Source organism: Prunus avium, chromosome 5, assembly GCF_965620075.1.
Source record: "Prunus avium chromosome 5, drPruAviu1.hap1.1, whole genome shotgun sequence".
In the NCBI taxonomy this organism is placed as follows: domain Eukaryota; kingdom Viridiplantae; phylum Streptophyta; class Magnoliopsida; order Rosales; family Rosaceae; genus Prunus; species Prunus avium.
In genome coordinates, this window is record NC_142288.1 from 15,376,429 (window position 1) to 15,399,554 (window position 23,126).

A 23,126-nucleotide genomic window follows, 5' to 3' on the forward strand; every position below is an offset into this window, starting at 1 on the left:
TTGGGATCAAATCTCCTAATTTGGTGGTGATATCTCCAAATAAGGATAATATCTTAATTAGTGATATTATCTCTTTAAATAAAGATAATATCCTTATTTATTGTGTCAATTATCTTGCCAAATAAATGACTTAATTAATTGACCTAGAGGATATTCTTCTTATCCACGTGGCGTCTCATGATTGGAGATTGAAATATTTGCTGCCATAGCAGCAGCAGCATTTGGGTTGGGTTCTGTGGCTAGGGTGTTGGGTTGTGGGGGGTGAGTTTGATGGGTGGCATGTGTTGAAATTGGTGGGGAGGGGATCGGGTAAAAGAGAGAGAATAATGGTGGGTGGAAAGATGAGATTGTGTTTTTTCAAATTTATATTGTGGGTGTGAAGATAAGGTGGGTGGAAAAATAGAACAAAGGGTGAAAATAACAGCACTCTTTAATTTGGTTTGATTTCTATTTTTTCCGATTTAGTTCGACTCAGTTTTTCCGGTTTCTCGTTTGGATGCCCACCATCATCAAAGTACCCTTTTGATGAAAATTTTTGCCACCTCGGTTGCACACAAGATTGACTTTGCATTCCTGGAAAGCTCGACCTTGTAGAAATGACACATGAACTTATACCTCAGTTTCAATTTGTCACCTTAAAGAAAATTTGAAGAGAAATGTCATCTTAATTTTTCAAAATTCATGATTTGTCATCTATCTTTAACACCATCCAATTTTTCATCCATTTTAAAGGGTATTTTAGTCTTTCAATTTTCAAAGAAAGAAAAGAGAGAAAAAAGATACCCCAAAGACATTGCACATTATCCCCCTCCTCCTCTTCTTTCTCTTTCTCTTTGAGCATGTATAAATGTTTTTATGATATTCATTGAGCATGTCTAAAATTTTAAAAAAGAAAAAAGAAGAAGAAGAAGGTGGACTCGGTTTGGGTGGGATGAGGGAATTTGTTTGTGGAGGGTAGGTGTTCCATGATAGAGAGAGGAGGAAGGGGAAGAGGGGAGGGAGAATAGATTTCAAGATGGGCATGATTGGTTGGAGCCGTCGGTGGCACACTGGGGATGGGGGAGGTGATATATTTTTTTTTTCAAATTTAATTGTTTAAAAGATATAAAACTTTCTTATAATGATTTTTTCATTTTAATTTTTTTTTGAAAATAGAAAAACTAAAATACCCTTAAAATATATGAAAAATTGGAAGGTGTTAAACTCAGATGACAAATCCTGAATTTTGAAAAATTAAGGTGATATTTCTCTTAAATTTTTCTTAAATGTCACAAATCAAAACTATGGTATAAGTTCAAGTGACATTTTAAACAAAATTCCATTTATGGGTCCACATCAACGTGCCGGCAGCGGCTTCCGTCCCCAATAGTTTCCACCAGAAAAAACAACCTCACCGCATTAATATTAATAATACAATACGAGACGTACGCATACCTCTCTCTCTCTCTCTCCCCTGTTCCCTTCCTCCCTCTCTCTCTCTCTTCCGAATCATCGCCTCCTGCTTATCTCCCCGTTCTTGCCACAATTCTTAATTCGCATCGAGGTCTTTCAAGATCCCTGTATCCAAACACCAGCTCCTCTTTCCATTTTTTTCGAAATTCTCTTCGGGATTTTCTCGGGAAAGTAAGGGTTAGGGTTTGGGAGGGAAGCGAGATGAGCTTTCGGGATCTGGAAGCAGGAAGGGGCTCGGGTTTTTCAAGGCGTGACATCGTCAATGGCAAGCAGGACCCGACCCAAGCGGTGGCCTCAGGCATTTTCCAGATCAACACCGCCGTATCCACCTTTCAGAGGCTCGTCAACACCATCGGTACCCCCAAGGACACGCCCGAGCTCCGCGAAAAGCTGTGAGTTCTTTACTTCCTTATCAATTTTGTTTGAATTGTTTGGTTTTGCATTTAGGGTTGACTTATTGAGAATTTTGTTTGGTGAAGGCTGAATTGGTTTTCTGTCATTGTTAGTATCATGACTGCCTGAATTTTAATTGTTTGGATGGGGCGCTTCGTGTTAGCCTTTTGTGCTGTATAATTTGATGGATTAGGATTATCTGTTTGGCTAGCGTTTTGGAGGTACATGCAATATCATTTCAAGATATGAAATTTTTAAAGATAAAATGGCTTAAGGGCAATGCCCGGATTAGTTCATTCAAGTTCTGAAGTATCTTTTCTGGTTATTCAACATGCTCTTTTCTTCACTCCAGCTGGATAATGTGTATGAAATTTGATTCTATTCGTCCTTTATGTGATTGCATTAGAAGTTATGGAGACAGTAATTTCTAATTTTCTAATAATTTTAAGCTTGTTCTGCCCATTTTCCTGTTGCATAGATGGAATGACTGTTGGTGTTCTCTCTCTCTCTCTCTCTCTCTCTCTCTCTCTCGGGGCCCCCCCTCCCCCTCCTTCCCTCACTTACTCACTTCCTTTCTTGTGAATGATTTCCACAAGATACGGCATGCATGATAAATTCCATTTTCTAGTGCTCCCATATTCACTTCTCATGATTTGCAGGCACAAGACAAGACTACATATTGGTAAATTGGTGAAGGATACTTCAGAAAAACTTAAACAAGTTAGTGAAAGAGATCATCATACTGAAGTCAATGTAAGTTTCTCTCTCTCTCTCTCTTCCCCTCCTTTTTCCATCCCTTCCTCTCTTACACACATACACACCCAAAAGTAGAGATACATGCCTTTATCTTTGCACCCACCATCAGATGTATCCATTATTACCTTGATTGATAACTTCCAGTGCTCAATGATACAATAGCTACAATTTGGTTAGAAAAGAAATATCCTCTTTTAAAGCCTAAGTCTAAGCCCCATTGTCCCAAATCTAGCGATAAGGCCTTTTTGGTCTAAAATGAAATATATTGTGGCGCAAGAGTCAGAAAATAAAAAGAAACAATAAAAATAAATCAGAGTCAAAGATTATGTCAAGTTTGTTAGAGTATTTATTTGGGTGAAGTGCTATTATGAGTATTTATTTGGGTCCACTTTAGGGAATTTCTGATTGGCCAAATAGGTACATTTGATTGGTTGAAATGGTGCATTCTTGCTTTGTATTGTGGGTTGACCTTTGAAAAACTCAAACTTTATAGTTTGCTTGTTAAACTTAATTCCATGAATTTTTTTCTTCTGCTTTGCGCGGTGTGATGATCTTGAATGTCTTCAACTTAATTGCAGGCGAGCAAGAAGATTACAGATGCTAAGCTTGCAAAAGATTTTCAAGCAGTGCTGAGAGAATTTCAGAAGGCTCAACGGCTTGCAGCTGAGAGAGAAACAGCATATGCTCCTTTTGTTCCCCAAGCAGTTCTTCCGTCCAGGTAACTTTTTGTCAGAGGGTAAATCCAATCTATTATTTATGTGCACTATTTTGTGAGTCCAGTAGCGGTAGGTGAACCTGACCATAGTAGTTCAACGACAGTACTTCAAGTTAGTCTGTTTTATGTGATATCTTCCAGAAGATCTTTTCGTAATGTTAGTTGCATTACATCCTAGTGTTTTCAGACCCTCAATTTTTAGTTGTATGATTATTCTACTGTTTCATGCAGCTACACTGCTAGTGAGATAGATATAAGCTCAGATAAGAGTCCCGAACAGCGTGCTCTCCTTGTGGAATCTAGAAGGTGAGTTTTACTTGATTTTGTGGAGGACTTCTAACTGATACAGCAATGTGAAATGTGTGCGTGTGCGTGTTTGCTACTGCTATTATCATTTGGAAGCGGTAACTTGAATTGTAGCAGTTGATTTTGCAAGAGCAATAGTATATCTCTTGTGGTTTATATATGTATGTACATATATATTTCTCCAAAATTTCTATCCGGCAGAAAAGATTTTGTTTGATGCTCAGATTCATTGTTTCAGTCGTTTTTCCTCCGTCTGATCTGCTAGTAAATTAACTTACTCCACCGTCATGAGGACATTGTATCAGGGCATATGAAGTATAATCTGATGCACTTTTTATAACTTTTTGCTTTTTGTTTCAACCAATCCGTTGACAGATGCATAAGGAATTCAAACCTTGAACATTTTTCTAATGTATAACTTTTTGTACTCTTGTGCTGTAACGAAGATTAGTGTGCAGAAGCTGTGTGTTATATAAAACAAGCAGTTAGAAGTAAGAAAGTTAGTTGCAAAACCACAGCCATCTCTTGACAAAAATCCGGATGTCCGGACAAGAGTAGATTTATGTATATCTCATAAAAAATCAGAACAGTGTTTTTAGATGTATTACTGATTAAAAGGTCTTTAATGAATTGAATTCTCCATTGTTGATGAAGTGTGAAATGTAAATGAACTATTCTCCAAGTCCAGTTTTAGGTTTATGGTGGAGTAAGAGGGCCTTTGGAGGGAAAGTGGTCCAGTGGAAGTATGGTTGTAGAGAAGACAGGCTTAGAAATAGAGTTAACACGAAATTACTAAGATGTATGCTATCTAAAGCTCACTATAATCATAAAGCAACACCCACCTTGTACACTACATCAAAATGCTAATGGCTTATTTCTCACCTTGAAAACTATTCTCTTGTGCACAAAATTTTTTGTAAGCATCAACTGTCTTTGGCTCCATTTCCAATCGAGAGAGTTGAAGCTCTGACTATCATATGCTTGCTGTTTCCCAAATTTTGATTGTTCTTTCATTTATCTACTTAAGTTTAAAATTCTTATCAATGTTGGATTTGCCATATATCCTTAGTTCTAAATGGGTTGTGCTGCAGACAGGAGGTCGTGCTATTGGACAATGAGATTTCCTTCAATGAGGCTATCATCGAGGAAAGAGAACAAGGAATACAAGAAATCCAGCATCAAATTGGTGAAGTGAATGAGATTTTTAAAGATCTTGCTATTTTGGTTCATGAGCAAGGAACCATGATTGGTAACTTATCTTTGTCTTTACTCTCTTGAAGGCACTATTATTTATCTGGCTCATGTTTTCTTATGTGATCATATCTACTTTGCAGATGATATAGGCTCCAATATTGAGAGTGCCCACACTGCCACAGGCCAGGCAAAGTCCCAACTTGTTAAGGCCTCAAAGACCCAAAGATCAAATTCGTCTCTGGTAATTTTTAACACTGTCTAATGACATTTTACAAATAAATTTATGTATGTGTTCAGAAATGTTCTCTTTCGAGCCTATCTGGCAACGCAAAATGCTTATGTATCTGTTTTTTTGGATAAATGAAATAGTAAATTATACAGAAAAGAGGCCACAGCCATTTACAAACAAACCCTAAGCACGAAAGCGGTAGGCGAAGAACACAAACTGTGAGGAACAACCCTGAAACCCAGAATACAAACCAAACAAACCCCACAACGAGGCAAACAAGAAGGAACCAGGGGACCAGGCTTAGCTTGGAATACCCCAGTTCTCAGCAACCTGTAAATTAACCCAAGTAGGCCTAAACTTTAAGGAATATAATCTACACCTAATGGTAATACATCTAAAAATTACAGCAGTAGAACTCCCTTTGTTGTTTATGTTGCTAAATCTGATTTGAGCCACTACTTAAGTTGATTCTGGCATAACATGTGGTCCATTCCTGTTTTCAGAACCACGTTATACTTCAGTAGGCGTACTCATGTATTTTAAAATACATGAAGTAAGCATTGAATCCCACTTAAGAGGAATATTAATGATCTCTATTATATCCATCTCTCAATTTATTTAAGGTATATCTAAATACTCTTTAACATTGTCAATCTTATTGATCTCTTCGTATTTTGCAGACTTGCTTGCTCTTGGTAATATTTGGAATCGTGCTTCTCATTGTGATAGTAGTACTTGCAGCTTAATCAGTGGAAAAAGTCAAGATGTGCTCACAGGATCCCGTATGATAATTTCTCTAATGGGTTGTCTCTTGGGATATCATGCCTAACTCTAGTTTGCCGCTGTATTATAAGTTCGTATATAGGGGGTGGGTAGCCTTAACAATATATCTGGTTGTTTTGGTTGGTTTTGGTTATGTGGGATGTGTTTTTTTCACTTCTTATTCTGTAAGTTGGTGTTTGGGGCTTCTGATGGTGTTCTTTATCTAATAATATAAATATTGATAAATTTCATAATTCTTTGGGTTTTCATTGGTGTGCATCTGCCGGATTTTATTTTGTGACTCGATTAGTATATTGTGAATTGGAGTTTACTTTATGGTCCTCTTCTTTGCTGCCTCTCTAGTTTAATTTGGTCATTTACAGTATTATTGGAGTTTAGAAGGTATTTGTTTCGATTAACTAATTAGGGTTAGGATCTTTGGCATAACATGATCAAGTCTCGACAACAGCAGGCATGGTTCTTGCTAAGAAGCAAACTTGGTAATTAATTATATAGGAGAAAATGGCATTACAAAAATCTAACAATTGAAGGTGATTTCAAAATTATAATTGATATTTACTCATAAAAATTTCTAATGTTCTTTGAAGAACTCTTTTCATGATGCTAGGAATTTGACTCACAGCTTGGGATTGTTGTCACTTTTAAAAAAAGATGCTTTTGCTGTGCTTTGAAAATAATTAGCTGTTACTCTCATTCCTTAAGAGAGGTCAGGGGTTCGATCCCTGCTCTCGTACGGAGTCACCACTTTGACCAACACTTTACTCCTTACGGGCCGATCCGGTGTGAGTGGGGATTAGTCTGGGTTGTGGTTAAGGCTTAAAGGTGCCACCCATAGTTGGAGCCCATCCAGGACCACCTCATGGTTCAGACAAAAAAAAAAAAAAAAATTAGCTGTTGTTGAGGCCCAAAAAATCCAAGGTTGGGTCCAAAAATATTCCTAGCCCAGTGCGATACCTTATTGAGAAAAAACCCGATTGAAGCACATAAAAGTTCATCATATGAGCTTGCACACGTGCCACGCCAAGCAAACAAGCAACGCGCCGTGCTACAAACTTAAGTGGGCCCAAGTCACGTAATTACTCGGGGCTTGCTGAGAAGGTTGTGGTATGGACGGGTATGAGCACTCATAGGGCCCATTGAGAGTTAAAGGAATAGAAAGTTTTAGGCCACTTGGGAGCACTAAAACTCAAGCCCATTCATCGGGCCCAAACACGTGGGTTAGCATGAGAGAGGGAAAAAAAAGTGATCCGAAGCCTTAGGAGAACACCTCATAGTCTGCTGCCACACTTAGACAATCTCACGTTAGTTAAAACACCCAAAATAAAGCAAATAGGCTACTTCCAGCAGCTTGACGAAAACATGTAGGCTGCTGGAAAGAAAGTACCAATAACCCGATACTTGTGAACAAAGCCCAGCCCAGATCCTTGTTAAAAACCTAGCATCGTATTCCACCATTGTCAAAGCTCCAGAACGAAGTCAAACAGAGGTCATCGCAAAAACCAACGGAAATCCATAGGACAAGAGGAATACCCATTGGACAAACAACTCCATCCATTCTCTTTTTTCCTCTGCGAGCTCTAATTTGAAAATCAAAGAAGAAAGCAGGTGGCGCCTCACCCCCATGGGGAGGTCCAGCCGCATAGAAAGCCTTGGAACTCCAAAGAGCCTGTGACCTATGCGCTTTGGTTGAAGAAATTTCACTAAAAGGGAGTGAATGGAAAAAAACAAAGGAAAAGTAGGAATGGGGGATCGATAGAATTAGGGTTCTAAGCGCCTATAAAAGGGAGCTTTCTCTACCCAGCAAAACAACCACATTCAGAGAGCAAGCTTCATCTCTCATCCCTGAAACCTCTGCAATTTCGAGCCCCATTCCTCTATCTCTTCCTATTTTCTCTTCTGGTAAATCATCCAGAGTGCAACCAAGTTTTGTCAAGCGGCTAGGAATTTACTCAAGACACCCCATTCTCTATTTCCATCTCTTCCTCTCTGCCTTAGTAAAAAATCTCTTCAGATCTCTCTCCCCCTTGCCCTGAATATTTGTTTCCATAAGAAATGCAAGCTTTTGTCTCTCTCTCTCTCTCTCTCTCTCTCTCTCTCTCTCTCTCTCTCTCTCTCTCTCTCTCTCTCTCTCTCTCTCTCTCTCTCTCTCTCTCAGATTGCTAAATTTGTGAAGGCTTAGCTCCCATGCCACAAGCTCCTCAAGCCAAGCCATACTATCGCTAATCTGTCACGTTTATTTGGTTCATTGGTGAAGGGAACCAAGGTGTTTTCTAAGGTTTTCACAAACCCTTTCAAAACTCTCTTGGAGCCCGGTCTTCGAACTCAGAAACATGGGCAACCTTCTCCGCTCATCCTTCACAGCGGCCCAAGCCCCATTCGTCTGGACACTGGAAGAAAAAGACCCCAACAGCTGTAAAGTAAGGCAGCTCCATGTTTGGTAAATAATATTTTTAAAGTGTTGTTAGTACAAAAAACAGTGTGAAAAACATTTGGTAAATTTTAATATAAAATTGTTGTAACTATGAATAATAACTAAAATAGACATGATGTTAAAAGTGTTATGTACTAATCAAGTGGTGGTAGTGGTAGTGATGGAGTGGAGGTGGTGGTGGTGGTGGCAGTGGCAGCATGTTGGTGGTGGTGGTGTTGGTTGTGGAGGTGGTGGTGGATTTGGAGGAGGTGGAGGAGGTGGTGGTGGAGGTGGTGGATGAGGTGGAGGAGGATGTGGTGGTGGTGGTGGTGGTGGTGGTGGTGGTTGTGGAGGTGGTGGTGGAGGTGGAGGTGGAGGAGGAGGTGGTGGTGGAGGTGGTGAAGGAGGTGGTGGTGGTGACGGAGGCGGAGGATGAGGAGGAGGATGTGGTGGTGGTGGCAGTGGCGGTGGTTGTGGAGGTAGTGAATGTGGTGATGCAAGTGGTGGAGTTAGATGTGGAAGTGGAGGTGGTGTCATTTTTTTAAAAAATGAATGATGGTATTTTGGGGATTTAAAAAATTCATTAAATGTTCATCTGCGCTTCTTTTGAAAGCAGCTTTGAAAAGCAACCTAGAGCCTGCTTTTAAAAGCTGCTGTCAAAAGGTCATTGCTTTTAAAATAATCGGGATATTTTCTTTTTACTAAACACCTTAAACTGCTTAACTTTAAAGTGAAGCAGGTTTTTGGCGAAAAAAAGCAATCTCAAACGGGGCCTCATTTGGGTTGTCATATTTTTCTGGAAACTAATATGGTGGTGGATTCGTTGGAAATTTGAGGTCTCAACTCATTGATTTTCTCATTTTTCTTGGAGGAGGTGGTGGCGGATTGTGGCAATTAAAAATTCTGTCTGATCTTGTCTGCTTTGGAAAAAGAAAAAAGAAGAAGAAAGAGGCTTAATTAATATTTTTCTTAATGTGCTTCACATCCATCCAGAGTACTTTGTATGCTTTTGCATCAAATATTATTGATGGAACTGAAACTTGTAACTCACTCATAATGTTGAAAATAAGATATACCACTGGACGAATAACTAGTTGCTCTGAATGGTTCCTTTAAGTTCCGACTTTCGTATAGCCCGTAGCTAATACCTCGGACTTGCTACTTGATTCTGAAGTCTAGAGGTGCCAGGGGAACCAACATAACAAGAGTTCTTAACCAGAGGAATTAGAGACGGTACAACATCCGCCATTAGAGGCCGGTATTCAGCTTCTGGCTGCACACACATTGCTGCAATAGCAGCTATCTGTGAAACAATATAGTGGCAAGAAAAATCTGAGTTGGTTGAAATTCTAGCACCAATAATTTAATTATGTTGAAGGTTTGATTATAGGAAGCTAGCTAGCTAAGCTGACCTGAATTAGATCCCTGTCTGAGTATTGCCCTTTTAGAGATGGGTCAACCATTTCCAATATTTTTTCTCTGGTTGTTAACCTTGGAAGAGCCTGACGAGTCATAGAACAAAAATTAGCAACTTCTTCAGTTTACACCTTAGAAACAAGCATGCATAAATTGTAGGCATACATATACCTACATAAAACGTAACATTGAGTCTCTGCGTTTACATGCATTTTGTTTAATTTAAACTATTATAGCAATGTAATTGTTAGACGTGTTGCACACCACCTAGCTGATGTGGCAATAAATCTAATCGTTACATATTTGTAACAATTTAAGTTAAACGAAATGCACGTAAATATACCATTTGTAAATGCAGAGACTCAATCCAATATTATATACTATTAAGTAGAAATTTGCAGGGTTCACTTTTAGTAGCATTGTGTGTCATGATGATTGACTAACCCATGAGATAAGGACACGTTCTTCAGGAGGCCTCTTGGTATCAACCGGCACACGCCCGGTCAACAGCTCTAAAAGAACAGCACCATAGCTGTACACATCTGATTTTGTAGTAAGCTGTCCTGTGGAGGCATACCTATGTATCACCAAAAAGTCCAAAACTCAATAAAAATAAAAATAAAAGATCACAGTGAAGAGAAAAAATATTATTTATATACACGAGGATCTTCTTGTAATTCCCTATTTAAATTGAAATCAAAGGGTCCGTTTGTAATTTTATATGAGTAGAGTTGTTTTATATGCAGTTTGTATATGGACCATGCAAAAGGCATCAAAGCAAGAAAATGTCATAATCAGCCTTCGTCTAAAATGGTGTTTGGGTTTTGGTAGTTCTTTTGCTTTACCCATATGAAGCTGATAAAAAATGACAGCTAGGATAATAGTGATCCTAGCATATAAGCCCATCTGTATCCTTCTATTGCATGCCTCTAAATTTGTTGGTATCTTAATGAGAATTCTTGAGAGAGGGAGGTCCATTAAAGATGATGTGGTAGCACTCACTCTGGTGCCAAATATCCTGTGGTCCCCAGCACCCGTGTCGAAATCTGACCGTTGATTTTCTTAGAACCCGTCTTGGCCAATCCGAAATCCGACACCTTGGCACGGAAGTTTTGATCAAGTAGAATGCTGGTGCACTTGAAGTCACGGTGTATGACAGGTGGGATGGCATGCTCATGGAGGAACTCAAGGGCCTTGGCACAATCAAGGGCTATCCTCAATCGGGTCCCCCAATCCAACGGCTTATGGTTGTCTGTGGAATGGAGATGGTGTTGTAGGGTACCATTGGGCATGTATTCAAATATTAGGAGCCTATGATGTTGGTCAGCACAATAGCCAAGTAGCTCCACCAAGTATGGAGAATGCAATCGGCTTAGTAGATCCACCTACAATAGGGGAAGAAAATAAGGCATTTGTTTATTTTCATATTTTGTCTCACACCCATGTGAAAAATTTAATAAAATATACCACAAACACGCATTCTTTAAAATAGAAAAATAATCCTTTTGTCAAAACATTTGAAGGCAAGCATAATGTGTGTTGGAGAAAGAGGTCCTCAAGATTTTCATTCTTTTAGTGTGGTTAGGTAAAATACTTAGGTCATAGCTTCCCCTATCTCCGTCTCATACACCGGTTGTGTCTTTTTTACACATCGTGTGATACACGGAAGAGAGAGAGAGAGAGAATTATATTGCAATTAAGCAAAAATGTTAGCAATGCCCTCGTTATATATCATGCAATTGTGCTCAAATTGTTTGTGTGGACAGTACAAATTGCTTACACCTAAAAATGACAAAAGGGCATTCATTTTAAAGCCAATGTACTTGAAAAAGAAGAGACAATACACCAAAAAGAGGGATGGATATTGGATAAAAAGCAAGTAGGAACAAAAAAGCTAATAATAGTAATAAATGAAGTCACTCACCTCAAGCCTGAAAGCACGCTCCCCTTGCCTTCCTTCTCTATGCAGCATCTTAATTGCAGCCACAGTCCCATCTCTGAGGATCCCCCTATACACAACCCCAAACACACCCTGCCCTATCACATTTGCTTCACTAAATTTCTCAGTGGCCACCTCAAGTTCCTTGTATGAAAACACTTGGACTGCTCCTCCTCCTCCTCTTCTGTATCTGCTTGGTGCTGTGAGTATTTCTGCTGGTGTCTTAAGCACTGACCCTCGAGAATCCCCTCCTTGGAGGTTTAGGCACCCACCCTTCACATCTGCCACATTTTCACATGCCAATATCAGAATTTCTGGAGGAACAGAAAAAACTCATGTCCAACCAAATTCCATAATGGGCTTGTTAAAAACCATATTTTTTCTGTTAATTAAAAAAAATGCATTCTGCCAACTTGGTCTAGCCTAGTGGAAGACTTGCAGATCAGTAGTTTCGAACCTCCATGGCACCTTAGTAGTGTGTGTGAGAAACTTCCCCTTTTTTTAGATTATCGCTTGTAATAAATAAATAATCAAAGCATTCTGAGCAGAAGAACCATTCATTTTTCTGTGTATTACCTGGGCTGGAATTGAAGGTGGGCATTGAGGTTTGAGCAATGAACCTGCTGCTTTTGTTGCTGCTGATGCTGCTATTCTCTCTGTAAGTTTTGCCATTGTAACTTTTGGTGGACTTGAGCCGTCGAAGGATTAAAATGATCAAGAATATAACAAGAAGGAGCATAACTGAGCTGGTGGACATGATAATGAGAGTATATTTTGAAGGAAAATTTCCATGGTTATGGTGATGGTGGTGGTGGCGGTTATAGGGTTGAGAATGTGAAAGGTGGTATTTATGATGACTGTGGTGTTTTTCAGCAGTGGTGTTAACTTCCATGAGCACGAAGACCGAAAGAGCAATGCAAAACAGAAGAAATGAGAGAGAGAGAGAGAGAGAGAGAGAGAGAGAGAGAGAGAGAGAGAGAGAGAGAGAGAGAGGTGAGTTTGGCAATGGTGAGGTGTAAATTTGTATAGGGAGTTGAATTTCCCTTCTAGCTTGGATTTCATCTCTCCTTCTTTCTCTAAAATTGGTCTTTTCTTCACATGACTCTTCACATGAGTCGTCTCTTCTTTTGTATTTTCTAGAGAATTGTTCTGTCTTTTTATATCAGAAAGTCTTGGAAGCTTTTGCACGATATCACATCCATTCTCCGTTCAAAATCATTATTTCCCAATTATAAACAAAGATTTGTGTTACAGACAATTGCTCATGCGTGACGACTGTGTCATTGGTCCACCGGCGCGTGTGGGCGAGTTGTAGCATTTTTCATAAGCAATCTACAGATTCCGAAACTTTCTGATTCTCTATCCTCAAATGACTTGAAGACATTGTGTGGATAATGACTTTATTCACCAGTTGAAGTGGACGTGGCAAGTGTGCCAACTGTAATTGCACTAGCATAATAAACAATAAAACAGCAGCTTCAAACCAGAGAACAAGGAGAAAGATAGTAATGCCTTAGATATTTGCATGCCAATCCACCGTCCCAGTGTCATTCATTGTCCCAGTCAATATAAAAACAACATTTAGTAATAAGTAACATAATCCCTTCATTAATCATATCATTAAAAAAGAAATTAATAACATATAGTGAACCTTTTCTTTATCGCATTGGGGGAAAAGGATGATCGAACCTAGAACCCTCAGGAAGAACAGTGAAAACTTTTTTTTTTGGGTGATACATGGAACCTTTTCTACCCTTCTTACAACTGAGAGTGACATTGAATTAGGCCTGACCCCCTAAAACAGTGGAGCATCACTATCTCCATGCGTTGGAACTTGTCCCTGGTGTAAGAGGGAGAAATCAGCTGCTACTTGACATAGGCATGGTCTTAAATATAGGAGGTATCGGAAGTATCGGAAGTCAAAAAACACGGAAATATCGCAGGAAATATCGGGATATTATCGGTATCGGAAAAAATTGAATAAAAACCACGGAAATTGTAAGAAAAACTTGGAAATTTTTATTGAAACTTTGTAGGATGTTTATTTAGTCAATTATCTATTAGTTTATCACAAAAAATTGGAAGGAAATGCATTGCATGATGGATTTAATTGATTTAAGTTGATTATATAGCGAGCTGGCAAACACCGTAAGTGTAGAAATATGTAGTAATTAATGAAAGAAGATTAAACACACCATAATCATTTATATATAATGAATTACTACAATATTTTACACTTTATACATTGCATGGTAAGATACATGAGTGACTTAGTACCACATAGAGTTCCTATGAGGTTCAAAATTTTCACTATCTTCATCATCTCTATGTGTAGAGTAAGTATATTTTGAAGAGTAGTCATCAAATGATAAATCCCCAAAATAGTTTTCCATGTAATTGTTAACATGCCACCCATATGGATCCGAGATTGGTTGACGTTGTCCATAAGCAAAATCATTTGAAGATTGAGTCTCGAATTCTTTCCATGTGTCACTTGATTCCATCCCAACAGGAATGGGATATGAAGGGTAGGGAAATGGTTGGTTATGAGTATAACCATAGTTACTACTTCCTACTCCAACAGAGTCCGAAGTTATAGATAACGAGTCATCTTCTTGACTTGACAATGTCCCCTTGCCTCTTTCTCTACTAGTATAGTTCTTCCCTATGGCACCAATTCCTGGTCCTGCCCGCCTACTGCCATGGTAGGGTAAGTAAAAGCAGGTGAGTGGTTGAATGGTAGGGTAAGTAATGTAAGTTGAAAAAATGTTGGTGAGTTTTATATTTTATCCATTTTGTAAACCAAGCCAGGAATCCAAAGCTAAGTTTTATATTTTATCCATTTTGTAAAAGCATGTGAGCATTCTGTCGGCTAGACATGCTTTGTTTATTAGCTCAATGAGCTACTTTTGTATTACTCTAGGAGACATGCTTTCCGTAGAGTGCCCAAATCAGTTCAATGAGCTACTTCAGTTCTCTACATTTTTTGAGTTTCATATCGGGATATTATCGGGATATTATCGATAATATCTCGATATATTGACCAAATCATTCATAAAAGTGTTGAAAATATCTTTCCGATATTATCGGGATAATATCGGGATAATATCGGGATAATATCGATATATTGACGATAACTATATGGTTAGTTGTTAAAATATCGGACCCCCAAAAATCAGATATTATCGGGATAATATCGGGGATATTATCGATATTTAAGACCATGGACATAGGTTTGCAATAAAGTTTGGTTGGGCCAACCCCAAACTGAACATGATGCATCCCAACTCATTTATGTTAAATACTCTTCCAATTACCCAAAGGAAATCATGGCTTCCTAATCTGGTATCAGTGGGATTTGAGATCCTAGACAAACTAATTCATTTGCTTCAACCCTCTGCAACCAGGCCAATCTTTTCCGTAAACCAACCTCTACAACTACGAGTCCCTGCACCACCGGATTCACTCCTAAGAAGCTGCCAATTATACGAAGGAATTGGAATAATTCCAACACTCATTTCTGATAAGTGAACGTGCCCTTAATAGATATGCATATGATTGTCCCTAGGTTAAATCATGCATCTATATTGCATGTAAAAGAACAGCAAACTAAGAGCAACTCCACCCATTTGCCCCTTGCCATGGCAAGGGGGGAGCTAGGGCAGCCACTATTCATGTGAATAGTGGTTGCCCTTGCAAATAGTATTGTGTGTTTCCACCCGTTGCCATGGCAAAGGGCAATTACTATTCATTTTTTTGTTTTTTTCACAAATTTGTTTACCTAAACAATTAATTTGGATAATATTTTCGGATAAGATTTTTGGGTTCGTATGTGTCAATATTTATTATAAAATTCATATCTCAATCGGATAACATTTGGCATTTATAGAAAAAAAAAATCAGTAATTTTTTTAAAAAAAAAATCGATTTTTTTTCATTTTTTTATTGCACAAAAATTGGCTGCCGTTGGATTGGAGAAAAAAATCTGATCGGAGAGCCTAGAGCACGACACGTGGACTTTAGCGGCACAGTAGCATAGCACTGTAGTGTACTGTAGCAATGACGTCAGCACCAAAACAAGGGTTCAACCTCGGGCTGAACTGGCCTTCGGGCCAGCCCGACTTGCTGGGACCCACAGCCTGCCCGGACTTGGGCTGTCCGCTGGAACAAGATTTTTTTGTTTTTCTCCCCCCAGCCTTGGGCTCAGCCCTCCGCTGGAACTGCTCTAAGGGCTTACCAAGCCGCAATGTCTCAAATATGCTCCCTGACACTGCGCCACAGCAAAACAGTCATGAAAACATTTATGCCAATCAAATATCGAGCATCAACATATGTACAAAGAAATTACTCGTAATCAGCAAACTTTTCTCTTCCTTTGTACTTCTATTTTTACAAAACTTTCCTAAAGAAAATTCATTGAAATTGATGAATTTAAAAGACTCAAGGGAAACGATACACCTTTCCTGCAGAAGTAAAAGCACTCAAATAAAAATTCTAGTGTCACATTCAGAACATGAGAAACAGGACAGATGAAAGTAATGCATTGTAGCTAATAAGTTCTCATAAGGAATAGCCTTTCACAATTGCTTCCTTGCAATATTTACAATTCTAACAATTATATGGAGCTTTAATTGAGAGATTGTTCAAATAAACTTATATGAGGGACACTGTTGTAGAACCCACCTTGCATTGTATGTCAATGATCCGACCGTCTAATTTTCAAGTCTTAATTCATAGATTATCTCAGGAAATAAAAAACCAAAATCTGAAAATTCATGACCATTTGATCAGAATGCAGTCATTTTAATTTTTCTCTTAAAAAAAAACTTTTTCTTCTATTTGTTTCATGAGAACTACACGACTTGATGGTTTACAATTTGCATGATTTTTTTCAAGTTCATCTTTGAATGAAAACTTGAAACATAGACGGCGGCTTGGATGATGGAACTATAATGTGAAGTGGGCCCCAAAAGAACTCTATGTATACACACATTGATATATACCTCAGTAATGTAGAGAATGACACTCTCTCATGCACGAACATGCTATAAGAAAAAAGAAGAGTTATGCTCCATTTTCATTCCATACAAGGACGTCTACATAACTGAAAAGCCCTCATGCACAAATATGCTCTAAGAGTTATGTCAAACAACAAAAATACATAGAATATAATAAATTTTGTAATTAAATTGTGGTATTGTCGGCCTTCCTCATAACAACACATCATGCACCCTTATATTAGAATGGTTTCTAAAATGTAATTGTTCAGATGACTGGTAATACTAGACATGTATTTGAACCGTTGGATTCTAAAAATTGAACTCATCCAATTATATTTTAATTGTATGTGCACATGGAAGAATGGCAGTTGTATAAGACAACAGTAACAGTAATTCAAGTATACCTAAATGGTAATCAAATGTCAAAACATAAGAAGACACTGTGATGTAGTACAACCCGTGGGTGTTAGATTAAGCACTTAAACAATAGAACAGAGAAGAATATAAGAGACCGAGGAGAAGAAATATAGATCGATAAGATGAGATAAAGGGCAAAAACAGTAGAACAAAGAAGAATATCAGAGATTGAGGAGAAGAAATATAGATCGAAGGGATTAGAGAGTTCTAGGAAAAGGTTTATTAAACATTCAAATCAGCATTTAAAGAACTACATGGGGTATTTATAGCAAACTAAAACCTAGACATAGTATAAAAATCCCTTACTTAAACAGAAATCCTAACCCCAAAAAAAAGAGGAAACTTAAAACTAGAAATCTGGAAAAGTTGAAATCCTACTAGAATTTAGAAAACTAGAGAATCTAGGAAATTAACAAATACATTAGGAAACTAATAAATTTAGGTCCTATGCGTAAGGCATCATTCTCCCTCGGCGAAAAGAACTCGACTCCGACGAGTAAACAACCACAAAATGTAAATTAATGACGATGACGCTGACTGAAAGTATGAATAATAGGGGACTAGGGTCCGCAATCATTGATGTTTGGATCATAGACACCTTTGAGAGGCTCCACAATCTCACAAAGCTCACTATCGGGAGTGTTGATAGTTAAAGTTCGCTGCGGACAACGAGAGGCAATATGTCCTTTGGCATGACAAGGGAAACATTCAATGCGAGCATTAGTAGAAACAGCCGGTCCTTTGTTAGGTGGCGGTGCAGTAGGGTTAGATGGTTCTGAAAACCCCGTCAACCCCATCTGCATACCCGTAGTGGGAAGAGTTTGGTTGGCGGTTGCAGGCTGGCCAGAATACCCCGAATGTTGAGGCTGAAAATATGTTTCAGCTTCCAATGCGTGGCAATATGCATCTTCCAAACAATGAGGATCAAACCGACAGACTTCATGTTTAATATCGTTATGAAGACCATGGATGAAGCGAGACACAGTGATTCCTGGTTCTTCACGAATCCCCGCACGTCCTTTCTGTTTAATAAAACGAGCATGGTATTCAGTAACGGTCGAATTTCCTTGGGAAATTGTCCATAATTGATCAAACAATTGCTCTAGATAAAAGGTGGGAACATATTGTTTGCGAAGCTTCAATTTCATCTCGTTCCATAGAGTCACAGGCGGCCGTCCAAATTGATAGAGTTGCTCCTCCATGGAATTCCAATATTGTCTAGCGGCTCCCCGTAGTGCCATCTTACCAATACGAAGTTTATGAGCATCCGTCAAGTTGAACCAGGCAAAATAATCTTCCATGGCTTGAACCCAATCAAGAAACATTGTAGGATCCCCACGACCATCAAAAGTAAGAGCGGTGAGTTTGATGTGGCTCAGAGCGGTAGGCTGGATGTGGCGGATGGCATCGTTGTCAAAATGGCAAGGGAGATGAGTGTACTGATCATGTCGAACGGGTGGCGGGGTAGGAGCCTGAGTAGTCACTGGAGGAGGGCACGCTGTATGTTGGGTATAATGGGGCGTCGACATAGACCCAAAAGAAAAGAGGGGATCCAATTGAGCCTCGGGCGTGCTGAGCGAGAGACCGGTTGAGGTATGCGGCATGCCATATGGCACAGCCTTGAGTTTTTGATCCACTGGTGGATTGGGCAGAAGGCCACTTTTCGGCGGCGGCGTAGATGAACTCGAGAGCACCGCTGAGGTAGAAGAAGGCTCCGCCTTTCCAGCCCGAAAGTGATTAATAAGCATCTGAACAGAGTCTTGGAGTTTGTTGATGGCAAGGTCCGTTGTCGCAAGATGTTTGTGAACCTGTACCAACTCTTCTTTTTGTTCAGAGCTGAGCTTGGAGAGTTGGGTTTCAATGGGGGCTATATCGTCAGAAACTTTGTCTTGGAACTCATGACATTGTTCCGCAAGGCTGGCCACGGTTTGGGGTGCCATGTCAGAGAGTAGACACAAGCGAAATCGAGGCCTGGCTCTGGATACCAATTGATGTAGTACAGCTTGTAGGTGTTAGATTAGGCACCTAAACAACAGAATAGAGAAGGATATGAGAGACTGAGGAGAAGAAATATAGATTGATAAGATGAGATAAAGAGCAGAAACAGTAGAACAAAGAAGAATATTGGAGATTGAGGAGAAGAAATATAGATCGAAGGGATCAGAGAGTTCTAGGAAAAGGTTTACTCAACATTCAAATATGCATTTTAAAGAACCACATGGGGGTATTTATAGCAAACTAAATCCTAGACATAATAGGATAAAAATCCCTTGCTTAAACAGAAATCCTAACCCAAATAAAAAAGGAAACTTAAAACTAGAAATCTGGAAATCTGGAAAAGTTGAAATCCTACTAGAATTTAGAAAACTAGAGAATCTAGGAAACTAACAAATACATTAGGAAACTAATAAATTTAGGTCCTACGCGTCCTGCATCACACTATTTAATTATACCTGCATGACTGATCACAAGAGATGCTGCTCGCAGATGGTCTGCAATGCTGGATGAAAAAGTGTAGTAGTCTAAAGAATGAGACCCATATCCTCCTTCAGGCTGCATTATAAAAAATGGTGGGGGGAAGGGAAAGAAAATACAAATAAGTACAAATCAATTTCAAACCCATTAAAAAAAATGTGTATGTGTGTATTTGTTTGTGTGTGTGTATATATATATATATATATTATAAGAAGAATGTATAGTAGATATAGACATTTCACTTAACACTGTTCATTACTACTCCATTGGGCTGCTACATCAACTGCATTTTCCTCATGTGACCATCCAAATTCGAATCTAGTAGACTGTGGCCAGGCTTAATGAGTCTAAGTGAAGAATACAACTAATCCCCCTAAGTTTTAATAATCTTTCAACTAAACCCCTAAGTTTTTTCTGGATGAACTCTGATATTCATTGGAGTGCAGAAAAACTACTTTCTTTCTCTTTCACTACAGGAATTAAAAATCACCACTACAGTTCCTATGCTTTTGTCAAGGCGGAGAACCTTTAATTCGAATATAAATAGCAAACTGGATAATGCATTCTTTAAACATTCACATTTTCCCCCCTACAGTTGGTTATGTTACAATAGAAAGTGAAGAACAAAAACTAATCACATAATTCATGCAGAAATAAATAGGACCTAAAAATTAAAAATTACCTTTGTGGGAATATGAGATCCACGGTCCATTTGAAAGAGAAGCTCGGTATACCCTCTTCTTATCAACTCTTCTTTAACCTCCTGCGTATCCACAGCTCTAACAAGAGCATCAAAACAAGTAGTTCCAACAGTCACAAAAAATGTCTTCTTAGACTTTACAATACTCTCAGTATCTCCTATCTTCAATCATCAATTTTTCCACAAGTAGTTTCAACAAAAGCTGTCTTATTAACCCTATAGCATTCACAAGACAAGTTAAATAAAAATAAAAAATTAGAATACACACAAGTGAGAACTAGGAATTAGGAAAATAAGGAAAAAAAAATTGGTAAGTACAAGATATGCAAATATACTTGAAGACAACAAGACAAAGAATGAGCAGAAAAATCAATGATAAACTAAAACTCATACCAGTCAAACACCAACAAAAATGTCACTGCATAAACTAATTAGACAAATTAACTTCAGAGATTATTAAATTGCAATCTATTTTATTGACTGGTTATCTATTGTAGTCCACATTTTTCTTTTGTTCTGAAATTATCCCATTGACCATTGTCCAACTAGACATTTACTTTTCCTGACTATTTGTTTTTATGTTTTGAGTTGCCATTTAAATTTCAAAAAATGGAGCTTCTGTGCTACTACTAGCCTGCACAAACATATACACAATATCAAACACATCTAAAGAAATACAACTGAACAGTAATGAATACACTTAATAGTTAATACCTTAATACAGGCAAAGAAGATAAACAAACACACAAATTATATATATATAGGCACAATGCAACGATATGGCCCTCTATCATCTGATTTTACTACGAAGGAAGGAACTCGAAGTGAGACGGCACTGTCTTGTCCAACGCAAGTAAAAGGGCCTGGAATAGAACAACTGCATACACAAAAAAGAAAGAAGATATACACATGCACAGTACTGGAACAAGAAATGTATAGTGCATCAGAAAAAAAACAGAGGGAAAATATAGGCACAAACAAGTTTGAAGTTTTAACAGAGGGGCAAAGACAGCTCATTAGAGCATAATCTTGGAGGAAAGGAAAACATTAACCCTATAAAAAAATAAAAATAAAAAGTGACATTGTGGTGACTCAATCTGCCTTCTGCAGAGGTCGAAAATGTGCAGGCAAACGATTCTGATTTTCCTCCTGCACAGGTACATTTGCCACCAGCAATGGTATATTGGCCTCTGCACATGTATATTTGCACAGGCAAAAAAAATTCTAATTTGCCTCTTGCCACACAAGTTACTCATTTGGACCTACAAAAAAGGGATATTGTGTTGGAATCAATCTACCTCCTACACAAGTGGAAAGCTGGAGTAAGGTTTAAACTGATGAACCCACTATCCACTACATAGTGGGCAGACTATCAGTGACGCACCACACTTATCAAGCAATTCAACTTTAAGCGCAATTCAAGTTAGGCAAATGAATCTTCCATAACATCAAAACAAAATCAAATTTATAATGTATTCAGCCCTAAGAAAATCACACAATCAACCACAAATTGCATTGCCAAATATTACGGATCAAAATAAAAAGTTGCACCAAAAAACTAAACAAAAGCATGTTAAGTGTCATTAAACCAAAAAAAAAGAAACAACAAAAAAGTTACCTTTGGGCTGATCTGTCGTGGCGGAGGTGGGTGGGAATCGTCCACCGTGGCAGGTGATGGTTGGAGAGGAAAGAAACTGAGAGAGTGAGAGGTCTGAACAGAATGTTGATGGGTCTCTGCCAATTGGTTGTGGGTCTGGTTGTGTGTAGAATGAGGAGCGTGAAATCTCAGAAATTTGAGTTGTTCTATTGGGGAAGAGCTGGGAAAGGTCAGTTGGCTTGGAGGGTGCGATCAAAATTCGGTTCTTGATGGTGGGAATTGTATGAGGAGTGAAAGGTATGAAGAAAGTTCGGCTCTTAACGGTGAGAATGGTGTGAAGAGTGAAAATAGTGAGTCGGTAATTCTGGAGAAGAATGGTGCGGGGAAGAATGCAGTAATATTTTAAAATAGAAGATTGCGTCTGTGTAGGAAGATTTACGTGATCAGGAAAGAAGTCCTAATTACAATAGGACTAGGAAAGTAAATACAACCTTGATTAAAAATGGGAATTAAAATTTCCTGATCGGAGAGGGAAAAGACCCCTATATAAACTCCACAGCTCAATATTAATCCCACAACATGCAAACCTTTTCTTTTGAGATTCTTGAAACTTCAATCTCTATTTCTTAGTTTTCGTTGCTAGATTAAGCCTTGTGCATTGCCTTTTCTTCAATCTCTCACCCATGGAGAAAACACGAATCATCCCTTCATTCTCCCATTAACGGAAGTCCTATTACTATTCTTAGTATTGTTGGAGGTAGAATAAGAGGAATTAAACCTTTTCTTTTAAGCATATAAGGCTCACATATTATTTTCATGTAGTTGTAGGGAGGAGCACGTGTGGCCTTGTGACGGCCATACTTACTACCCCAGATGAAAATAATCGTCCCTTGTATATTGCTGAAGATATCGTCCCTTTATCTCAAACACTGCCCTAAAATCTTTCGCCAATTCAGGTGTAGTTAATTGTTGGTAGAGAGACCACATTCTTGTACTACGTACCTTTTGTATGCATACGATCTTCCTTGTACAATAGCTCTCTCATCGTTAATATCACACATTATTTTAAACTTTTAGGAGGACCCAAATATGATGGGAAGTATTTACATAAATTGTTGAAGGAAAAACTAGGAGACAAACATTTGCACGACACATTGACTAACCAACTTTTGATATAAAATGGCAACCTACAATTATTTTCTCCAGCTATCAAGTTTGTTTATTAATTATCTCTTAATTCGAACACATATATTTATATAATTTAATCCTTTGTTTTGCTCTTTTTGTGAATAAATAAATAATTCTTGATTTTGTATATATATATATATGTTGGTCATGATTTTA

At 38.4% G+C, this 23,126-nt stretch overlaps 3 protein-coding genes across 6 annotated transcripts; 1 reads left to right on the forward strand and 2 right to left on the reverse strand.

The window, feature by feature from the left end:
* Positions 1-1,412: 1,412 nt before the first annotated feature.
* LOC110748415 (syntaxin-22) lies at positions 1,413-6,061 on the forward strand. Its single transcript, XM_021948399.2, has 7 exons — positions 1,413-1,844; positions 2,505-2,598; positions 3,180-3,319; positions 3,548-3,622; positions 4,714-4,871; positions 4,957-5,057; positions 5,726-6,061. The coding sequence occupies exons 1-7, from the start codon at positions 1,654-1,656 to the stop codon at positions 5,789-5,791; spliced, it is 825 nt and encodes a 274-aa protein (XP_021804091.1). The 5' UTR covers positions 1,413-1,653; the 3' UTR covers positions 5,792-6,061.
* Positions 6,062-9,169: 3,108 nt separating this feature from the next.
* LOC110748268 (putative serine/threonine-protein kinase PBL7) lies at positions 9,170-12,731 on the reverse strand. The gene is made up of 6 exons (XM_021948271.2): positions 12,170-12,731; positions 11,579-11,874; positions 10,657-11,039; positions 10,099-10,231; positions 9,651-9,740; positions 9,170-9,541 (listed from the first exon to the last, which is right to left on the reverse strand). The coding sequence occupies exons 1-6, from the start codon at positions 12,483-12,485 to the stop codon at positions 9,380-9,382; spliced, it is 1,380 nt and encodes a 459-aa protein (XP_021803963.2). The 5' UTR covers positions 12,486-12,731; the 3' UTR covers positions 9,170-9,379.
* Positions 12,732-17,215: 4,484 nt separating this feature from the next.
* LOC110748279 (uncharacterized) lies at positions 17,216-22,454 on the reverse strand. 4 transcript variants are annotated; one of them, XM_088252905.1, is made up of 5 exons: positions 21,804-22,454; positions 20,900-21,062; positions 20,168-20,401; positions 19,464-19,563; positions 17,216-19,035 (listed from the first exon to the last, which is right to left on the reverse strand). In XM_088252905.1, the coding sequence occupies exon 5, from the start codon at positions 18,948-18,950 to the stop codon at positions 17,571-17,573; it is 1,380 nt and encodes a 459-aa protein (XP_088109031.1). In that variant the 5' UTR covers positions 18,951-19,035; positions 19,464-19,563; positions 20,168-20,401; positions 20,900-21,062; positions 21,804-22,454; the 3' UTR covers positions 17,216-17,570. The 4 variants fall into 4 exon arrangements, with proteins under 4 accessions (XP_088109031.1, XP_088109032.1, XP_021803977.2 ...); XM_088252906.1 differs by lacking the exon at positions 20,900-21,062 and having other exon boundaries at positions 20,168-20,248; XM_021948285.2 differs by lacking the exon at positions 20,900-21,062 and having other exon boundaries at positions 20,168-20,264.
* Between the last annotated feature and the right edge of the window lie 672 nt (positions 22,455-23,126).

What these genes read in the sequence shown, in the direction of transcription:
- LOC110748415 (XM_021948399.2), top strand. Translation starts at nt 1,654, where the DNA reads ATGAGCTTTCGGGATCTGGAAGCAGGAAGGGGCTCGGGTTTTTCAAGG. An exon ending in ATCATCATACTGAAGTCAAT is followed by an intron (nt 2,599 to 3,179) that starts GTAAGTTTCTCT and finishes ACTTAATTGCAG; the next exon opens with GCGAGCAAGAAGATTACAGA. An exon ending in CAAGCAGTTCTTCCGTCCAG is followed by an intron (nt 3,320 to 3,547) that starts GTAACTTTTTGT and finishes TGTTTCATGCAG; the next exon opens with CTACACTGCTAGTGAGATAG.
- LOC110748268 (XM_021948271.2), bottom strand. Translation starts at nt 12,485, where the DNA reads ATGGAAGTTAACACCACTGCTGAAAAACACCACAGTCATCATAAATAC. An exon ending in AGCGTGCTTTCAGGCTTGAG is followed by an intron (nt 11,040 to 11,578) that starts GTGAGTGACTTC and finishes CCCCTATTGTAG; the next exon opens with GTGGATCTACTAAGCCGATT. An exon ending in AACGTGTCCTTATCTCATGG is followed by an intron (nt 9,741 to 10,098) that starts GTTAGTCAATCA and finishes ATGACTCGTCAG; the next exon opens with GCTCTTCCAAGGTTAACAAC.
- LOC110748279 (XM_088252906.1), bottom strand. Translation starts at nt 18,950, where the DNA reads ATGGCACCCCAAACCGTGGCCAGCCTTGCGGAACAATGTCATGAGTTC.